Below are 9,435 nucleotides of genomic sequence, written 5' to 3' on the forward strand. Positions count from 1 at the left end.
AGGTGGGGCCCACCTAGGACCCAGGTAGAACCCACTTAAAGCCCACACGGGCTAGCCCAATTAGGACCCACTTGGGTCCCACATCAAATTGCCAAGGTGGGGCCCACCTAGGACCCAGGTAGAACGCACTTAAAGCCCACACGGGCAACCCAGGTGAGAACCATCTGGTGCCCGCTGACATTTCCATATGGGTCCCATATAGTTATCCCACCTGGCTCCCACATAGGCAGCCCACCTCTAAACCATATGGGACCCACGTCGGCGTGCTGGCTGGGATTGTTCCTAATGTACACATGTACCTCTGTGATTATTCCCAAGCAGTTTAACTGTACCAATAATGAATAATACAATTTGATTATCCATATTCACTCCAATACAAACACACAAAAAAATCCTACTCAAAAAAATTCTAAACAAATTTGTTATCACATACCAGCGAAATGTTATTGTTCCTATTGTGCACATGTACCTCTGTGAAAATGTACAAGCTGTTTAACTGTAGCCTACCAATAATTTATAATAAAATACTGAGATAGTCCCCATCCGCTCCAATGCAAATATAAAATAATAATAAGATCTAAACAAATTATTATCACATACCAACTAAATGTTATTGTTCCTAATGTACACATGTACCTCTGTGATTATTCCCAAGAAGTTTAACTGTACCAATAATTTATAATAAAATGCATACGTGCGTGTTTGAGGTCTGCCGCCATATTGGAGTGATGGCTACAGCGCTACCGCTGCGCCATCTAGTGATGATTCCAAATACTCTATGAGCAGTTTCGCCTCTTGTAGCGTGGTGATGACGTAGAAACCTTGCGACGACAGTCAGTCAGTCCAACATGGAGGGTGTTTGGAGAAGAACGACAACACTTCAGTAAAATAAAGACTACACGAGTCGCCACCACGAGTCTAAATTCACACCATGCCGGTGTGCAACTTCTTCGTTCAAGGCCGCTGTCGTTATGGCGACAAATGTTGGAATGAACACCCCACGGGAGGAGGAGGAGGAGGAGGAGAAGGATATAGAGGAGGTGGAGGAGGTGGATATAGAGGTGGAGGAGGTGGTGGAGATGGAGGAGGATATAGAGGAGGAGGAGGTGGTGGAGGTGGAGGTGGATATAGAGGTGGAGGAGGTGGTGGATATAATGGATATAATGACAATACCCGTTCGTATCAACAACAGCAGCAGCAGCAGCAGCAGCCAAGAGGAGGTGGTGGTAAGTTCAGGGATAATAATAGTTTTGATACTTTTTTAATTTACTTTAACAGCCATCCAAAGCAACGCGTGATTAAGTCTTCATTGATTGATTGTAGTATTTATTAACAGTTTGCAGAATTACAGTACATTTCAAGTACAACTCAATACAAAAACTGTCAACTGTGAGTGGACGACACCAGCATTACACTTGTTTACAAGAGGGTCCACCATTTTCATTCAATTCATCATAACATTTAGAGACGTACAAATATACACTAGCTAAAAAAAACAGGAAATCATCATAGAGGAGGTAAAAAGGGGGAAAAAACATACAGTGAGGGGGAAAAGGGGTGGGTTGCAGTATGTTCAGTGTAGTATTTATTTATTTTGCACAGTATAAAAACAAAACACAATAAACATGCAAATATAGGAAGAAAAGGGAAGTGGTAAGATGAGGCAAAAAGCCCAAGGGGTTTATTCGAGGCATCTACCTATGTAAGACACAATAAAACATCCAGAACATGATTGTAATTTGTAAACAAGAAAATTCCCAAGTACATGTGAAGTGTACTTTGTGTACAGCTCATGTACCACGAGCTAACAGTGAAACTCGTGGAAAAGTGTAGATATTTTACTAATTCTAAAGTCTAAACACACGTTTTCTGCTAGCCTCAATTTGCAAATCTAGATTTTTTTTATAATGGGATGAATCTAGATTTGCAATACACTCCATTGACTCCCACTCATCAAAATTGCTTTTGCGATCTGCTTGTATTAAACCACGTTTAACTAACTAACTAACCAACCAACATTGCCCCATCTGATGATTCCAAATACTTGAGGAGTTGTAGGGAAAGCTATAATTATCCTCTTTCAATCTGCAAAGCGTTTGTTTCATAAAAATCCACCGTAGTCCATAGACATGTTATGATACTTTCTGTCAAGAAATTCTGTGCAGGTGATTCTTTTTCTAAGTGTTGGAGTTTGGAAGCACTTGTCGAAGTCACTGAACGGCCCTGCGTACCACCTGTTTCGAATTGCACATAATGCAGGAAGCAGCAGCGTGACCCGTTAATAAAACGAGTGCTTCCAAACTCCAACACTTAGAAAAAGAATCATCTGCACAGAATTTCTCACCAGAAAGTAGCTCATAACATGTCTACGGTGGATTTTTATGAAACAAATGCTTTGCACATTGAAAGAGGATAATTCAAGCTTGCCCTAGAGCTGCAATGTTGGCGAGTTTAACGTTGTTTAATACAAGCAGATCGCAAAAGCAATTTCAATGGATGGTATTGCAACTCTAGACTCATCCCATTATAAAAAAGTTGCAAATTGTGGCTAGTTTTCTGCCAGAACTTCCAAATGGATATAATAATAATAATAATAATAATAAAACTTTATTTGTATAGCACCTTTCATGACATGAAATGCAGCTCAAAGTGCTTTACACAAAAAAGAAAAGAAAGGCAGGGCATAAACAATACAGTGAGGACATGAATAACATTTTTTTAAAAAGACAGATAAATCAATTAAAAGCAAGGGTGTAAAAGTGGGTCTTGAGCTGAGCTTTAAAAATGTCTACAGAGGCTGCCTGTCGAAGGTACAGTGGGAGTTTGTTCCACGCCGTCGGCCCGTAGAAGCAAAAAGCTGCTTCCCCGTATTTGAAACTAGAGCAGTCAGTGGTTTCTGGGTTTCGACCCTTTTCATATCAAGGTCTATTATTTATTCAGCATTTGAGACGCGTACGGACTACGGACCACCATTTGATGAGATTTAGCTTCTCAGACCCAAGACTTAGAATATTTTTGCTGTCGTTCATTGGATACAATTTTGTCCACAATTCCATGATGTGTTGATGTGGTACCACTAGTAGAGATAACAATTCTTCTACATTCTCTAATTGTGTAGACTTCTTGTAAATTAAGCAATGCATATGGTTTAGCAATAATTTAATTCTTGAGACACTCAAGAGTTAAAGATCTAATAAGGGTCCATTTGGTTAACAACTCTTTAACCTGGGGACCACCTGGAACCCTTTCAAGTGGTCCCCGGACCACTGGTTGAGAAGCACTGATCTAGAGGACGATATATGCCTCCAAGTCGCAGCAAGTGTGAGAGTATGAGTTCACACAGTGCCATAACTTAAATGCCTCCACGACGTGTCCAGTCTTCTACCCGGGCGGGCATAGGAGTGATCTATGGCTGTGTCCTGGCAGGCTGGCACTCCTGTGTGTCTGGAATGCATGCCATGTATGTATCCTAAAATCACAGCCAGCCATTCTAGGACTAGCTGACAAGTAGCCTAGTACTTGCCTGAATGTCATAAGCACAGTAATTATATCCCCTGGCCAGGTAGGCATTCTCTCTTATAGTGCAGTAGAAGTTTGGTCTCCCATATGGGATATTGGGAGACTAGAGTTCAAAACATGAGTAGGACATCGACTTACAGTACTTGATTGCACCTTTAATGTTTGGCAATGTTTTTTCTGACATACTTTTTAAGGGACCAAGCCTGAAGGGACTTCTTGGTTTAAAAAAATAGCAGTTCTGGCTGAACCGTGCAGTCGTTTTTTGCGATATGCTAGGGGGGCATGCCAAACGGTGAGGACGTGAAGCCCAAGGGCCACGACCATTGGCCAATTGGCTGGCTGGCTGCAGTTATAGTTATAGTGTGAATGGCCCTTTCAGGCTGCTCAACAGTTGCTTTCCTTGCTATTAATTGATCTCTCTCTCTCTCCGTCTCAGGGTTTGGGAACCGAGTATGGGTGAACCCTTCTCAAAGGGGTGGAGGTGGAGGGAATTACATACAGCCATCGGCCTTCTCGTCTCAGGGTGGTGATGACTCAGACTGGGGTGGAGGAGGAGGAGGAGGAGGAGGAGGAGGAGGAGGAGGAGGAAGACGAGAAAACATCAAGAGCAACGACTTCAGTTTCTCCTCCCAGAGTCAGAATAGATTTTCGGCACTGACCAGCACTCCCAACACTTTTGACAAGGGTGGGAGAGGAAAAGCAGGAGGGGAGGAGGATGAGAAAACCTTGTAAGTCTGTGTGTTTTGGCAGTGCAGTATAGTAGGGATATGGGTTTCAAATAATCTCAACAGGGGTTGACACTAAGGTCTCAGAGGCACTTGCCCGTCGGACCTGTACTGCCCATCGGGCAAGTACAGGTCATGTTCCATTTGCCCAAAGGTCATGCCCACTTGCCCGAAAAGTAAATTGTCCATTATAAAAGTATGGGTAAAATTTGAATTACCGTTCAATTTAACACCATTATTTTGTATTTATTTTTTTACTTTCCGGGGCAGTGTGTTAAAAAAATGTCATACCAATTTTTTTTAATGACAAATACCTCCTGTATGAATATGACTAAGCGTTCACACTTAACTCCTGCCCAAATCTTTTATTCACCTGCCAGTGTAGCCTCGCGTTGCGATACTAATATACCACTGCGCTGGGCTGCGTCCGCCTCAAGGCATATGCATATGCAATAGGGGCGGGTTTAGTGTGGCTGTGCCAGGCTACTGCCAGTGGGCAACCCTTAGTGTCAACCTCTGCTCAACATGTTTCATCAGTCATACGAGAGGCGGTGGTATATATATTGTGACTGGGTGTGTTTGCGGTATATTCCCAATGCATACAGCTTCTATACATTTTTGCTCTTAAAACACAGTTGCCAGTGATTATTCTGAACATGTACATACACAATTTTGAATCTCTCAAGCATATCCTAGAAGTGTGTTATCATGACAGAGAAATGTTGTTTAATGTTGTATAAGGTTAGAACCAATTTGATACATAACACATTTCCTTCAGGATTAATAAAGTATATCATCTATCTACCTATCTATCTCTCTGTTATAAGATGTTTATCATAAAGATACAAATTCATTCCAAACAGTTCAGGTGATAATTCACAGTAACATTCTGAGTGTTAATTTGACTTGGGTTGTACAAATAGAATAGAATAAACCACAATTGTCCATTAGTAAATGGTTTTGCTGTTAACAGTGTTTATGTGAACGTGACGTGTTGATCTCACCCAGGCAGGTCATTCAAAGTGACATGGAGAGTTGGGAGACTTCAGGCCAGTGGGGTTTCTCGTGTTATGCCGCCCACAAGCCGAACATATCAGGTTGGTTATCAAGTCATCTGTTTTCTGCTGCCAGTTATGTGTGTCTGTGGGGTTTATAAATATTGAACCAATGAAAAGTAGGTTAACAAGAGCATGTTGTGAATCCGACAATGGATCCATTACAACACATTTTGATTTGATCATTTCCTGAAAAGTAACAGTTTTTGGTCATACAAGGTTTCCATCCGACAGCAATGTGAACAATATTATGGTCTTTACACGAGAGATTGTGACGATTAAACGGTCAAAGAATATTTTGCATTAAGTGCATTTCAAACGGGAAGCGAGGAACGCAGGCGTTGTTGCCTGGATCAACGACGGGTCTCCTCCAGGTCTGCTCAAGAGGGCCACTTTACACTAACTTGAAAAAAAGGCATGTGTTACCCTTTCAAATCAGGAAAGCATCTGTGTAATTTTAGATTTCTTTGGCTATTTAAAAATAGCAGATATAGCAGATATATCATAGCGTGTCACTGTGTGCTTTACATATTTTACTCAAACTTTGTTTCTGGAGGTCCTTGAAACAAAATATTTTGAGATGGGGGGTCTGTGGCCAAATGCATACCATTTTGGGGGTCCTTGACATGAAAATGTTTTGAGCACTACTCGTATAGCAACATACATTTTTCAGAAATGGAAAGGACAGTTTTAGTTAGCCTGGGGTCTTAGTTAATGGGTTAAATATGTGAATTCACAGTCACTAAGACTTGACGATGAACTGCGATCGTTTGTGTTCCATTTACAGGTTTTTCAGATCTGTCTCCAGAAGAACTGAGACTGGAGTATTACAACATTACAAGAGCTTCAGGAGACCTGCAGGGCTACGTGAGTTTAAAACCCATTCTGGGCGGGAACCCCTTTTGATGTTTTTAGCATCATGTTATACTTTAGTTATTGAAAAATAGCAGATCTACAAGCTTGTAGTGTGGCACCGAGTGCCGCGCTAGGAGCTTGTAGATCTGCTATATTTTTAAAAAATCGTGAAAATGTGGTGCAAATCTTTGAATATATATTCTTTCAGAGCGAACGTTTTTAACTCAAATCTTTGCTTCTGGGGGAGGTCCCTGGAACAAGATATTTTCAGATTAGGGCCCGCGGTTAATTGCATATATTTCTGGGTGTCCTTGACATGAAATGTGTGAGCACCACTGACATAGAAACATGGGTTTTTCAGAAAACTGTCAGGATTTAGAAGGCATTTGTAGAATCGTCCTCAGGTCTAAAAAAATGGGTTAATGGCACCCATTAGGGCTGCACAGGTTACTACTGCTAGTAGAAGGAATGCTGATGCCAAGCCCAACGTTGAACATGGTCGTCAGTGGGGTTGAAAAAGCCATTTCTGCCTTTTGCATGAGTAGTGGTGTGCTGGAGAAAAGATTGACCCCAATACTTTTGATGAACGAGTGTCGAGTGATAATGATGCATACTTAGCTAGCACTGCCATGTCACATCTCTCACATGTATTAACTCCTTGTGATATAAGACCTATTAGTAGTGACAGACAGCTGATCGATAATTGAATATTAATGATATATTTCTCCTCTGACATTAGGCTAATGGTATTAATCAACTAGTCAACCAATGGAGAAGCAGGGTCCAGGAGTTGAGAGCTATGAATGTAACTACTCAGGGTGCTATGGTGAGACACACAGACACACACACACACACACACACACACACACACACACACACAGTCACACACACTCTGAGCTTGTACTGTACATCTGCTCAGTGTGTCTTAACTACTTTTAGATTTAGAAGGCATTTGCAGAATAGGCCTTGTAACTGAGAATACCTATACTTGTAGAGGCTATCAGTAGGATGTGTTGGGAAAGGCTTTATGGCCTTATGATTAAAGGACTGTATCTCGCCTTAGGCGTAGGGGGAGGGAGCTGATGAACTAGTCAGTAGCAGTCAGCTTGAGCCCAATGATTTAGGTACCTCCTTGATGTATAGTTCTGAATACGTCTTACAATATGAGATACTTAGTAGTATAAGATATCTGCCTATGAGATGCTTAGTAGTATAAGATATCTGTCTATATTATATATATATATTCTTCAATGCTTCTGGGCACCGCACTTTATAGGGAGACATGACTTCGTGGATGATGTCATGTTGTCCACCGTTTCCGTGACAACAGGCCTCTTATTAAGAAGCAAGCAGTAATACTTGTTCCTTTGTGTATGTCAGCTTGCAGAGTTAAACAACCCAGTCCCTCAGGAATCCTCCGGGGGGTTTGCATCAACAACAGTAGCTGCTTTCGGATCCCCTACATCCAGCTTTGGGAGTGGAGGTAGGTGTTCATTATAATCATGTTAAATGGGTTATCCACTTAAACCCTATATATTCTTAATTGACCGGTGGAGTCCCCCCAGGGCTCTATGTTAGGCCCCCTCCTCTTTTCTCTCTACACATTCTCTTTGCCAAGACCAGCCAATCCAATCCACTTTATTTATAGAGCACATTTAAAATAAACGTTGCACCAAAGCACTCAGTAAACTCAGTAAGCAAATATAAAATACCATGTCAAACAACAGCACAGTAGCTTGTAGCCGCATTGATTGATTGAACATTGTATTCATAGTATTTAGAACGGGTACATTTCAAAAGAAAGCTCAAGCCAATACAAAAACTGCTACGAGGATGAAACCATAAAAAGCACTAAGACTTGTTTACATCAGGGTCGTCCTGCGAGCTTGTAGATTGGCTGTTGTTGCTGAATGTTCGCCCCAGAGAGACGCTAAGGCTCAAGTACAGTGTTAATAGCCCCAATGTTTTCAGAGCTATGTCTCAAGTGCCAGCAATTGAGTGAGTGCTTTTATCGCTAAAGGAAGTGTGCGTGTGTCATTTTGGGCTTATTTATTGTGCAAATCCTCTGAGCGAACTCCATAAAGGAAAACATCAGTAATTGATTAAAAATCTAAGTACTGGTTGATGTTGAAAAAGTGCGTGCGTGTGTCATTTTGGGCTTATTTATTGTGCAAATGCTCTGAGCCAACTCCATAAAGGAGAACATCAGTGATTGATTTAAAATCTAAGTACTGGTTGATGTTGAAAAAGGTGTGTATTATTCATTCCAACAGTAAGAATAAAACAAAATCATCCTATTTGGGTGATAGTGATGGTTTATTTAATTTTGATAGTGTTTCCCATATTTCTGCCCCCAGTTTTCTGAAAAAACGATACATTAAAACCTTTGTGTCAATGTAGGCTTTGGGTCGTCAGCGCCTGCAGCACAGGCTAGTAGTTTCAGCTTTGCTGCTCCTAGTGGAGGGTTTGGCGCCCCAGCGGCCCCGGCGGCTTCAACGGGATTTGGCAGCGCCATAGTGGCACCCACGCAGCCTCCCACTGGGTTCGGCTCCGCCCCGGTGGCCTCCACTCCCTCTGCTACTGGGTTCTCCTTCGCCGCGCCATCCGCAGACAAAGCACCACCGGCCACTTCAGCGTTTGGGGCCGCTTCTGGGTTCAGCTTCTCCTCGACGGCCAACGCCCCAGGTGGAGGGTTTGGGAGCGGCTTCGGCGCTGGCGCGGCGCAAACGGGAGGAAGTGCTCCAAGTGCCTTTGGACAGACGAGCGGAGGGTTCGGGGCGACTGCTGTGGCGGCAGGTTCTACGGGAGGGGCGGCAGACAGCCTCTTCACCGCTCGGAGCGAGTTGACGCCGGAGGAACTGATTCAGTATGGGGCCAAGAGGTTCACCCTGGGCCAGATCCCTCTGAAGCCTCCCCCGGCTGACTTACTGGTGGTGTGAAAGCAAGACGGATTCATTGAAATACAAAAAACAGAGGTTTCTGTCTGGGTACTGCTTTGTGAACACTAAAACCACAGACATTTCATGTCAATGTGAATATTACATGTATTTGTTTCATAATAACAGAATTCTTCATGTGAATTATTTTGTATACTCACGTGGATCATTTTTAAATTCATGTGAACTTTTCTTTATCACATGGTTCAATTTAAAAAATAGTGAATTTGTATAATAATCATAATCACAACTCAATTTAATTACATGAAAACGTCTCTTTTATAAAGATTGAACTGGGCCTTACAGTACAACATATACATTTGTTTTTGTCTCATACCGTATTCC

General features: G+C 42.2%; 1 protein-coding gene across 1 annotated transcript; it reads left to right on the plus strand.

Moving 5' to 3' along the window:
- The first annotated feature begins 761 nt into the window (after window positions 1-761).
- nup42 (nucleoporin 42) lies at window positions 762-9,403 on the plus strand. The gene is made up of 7 exons (XM_079522417.1): window positions 762-1,115; window positions 3,956-4,247; window positions 5,253-5,341; window positions 6,087-6,166; window positions 6,894-6,980; window positions 7,535-7,637; window positions 8,555-9,403. Exons 1-7 carry the CDS (start codon window positions 932-934, stop codon window positions 9,091-9,093), a joined length of 1,374 nt encoding a protein of 457 aa, XP_079378543.1. The 5' UTR covers window positions 762-931; the 3' UTR covers window positions 9,094-9,403.
- The last annotated feature ends 32 nt before the right edge of the window (window positions 9,404-9,435 follow it).

Source organism: Electrona antarctica, assembly GCF_951216825.1.
Source record: "Electrona antarctica genome assembly, chromosome: 15".
Classification (NCBI taxonomy): domain Eukaryota; kingdom Metazoa; phylum Chordata; class Actinopteri; order Myctophiformes; family Myctophidae; genus Electrona; species Electrona antarctica.

Coding starts and splice junctions, on each gene's coding strand:
- nup42 (XM_079522417.1), top strand. CDS start 932: ATGCCGGTGTGCAACTTCTTCGTTCAAGGCCGCTGTCGTTATGGCGAC. Junction 4,248..5,252: donor GAGGAGGATGAGAAAACCTT/GTAAGTCTGTGT, acceptor GATCTCACCCAG/GCAGGTCATTCAAAGTGACA. Junction 6,981..7,534: donor TAACTACTCAGGGTGCTATG/GTGAGACACACA, acceptor TGTGTATGTCAG/CTTGCAGAGTTAAACAACCC.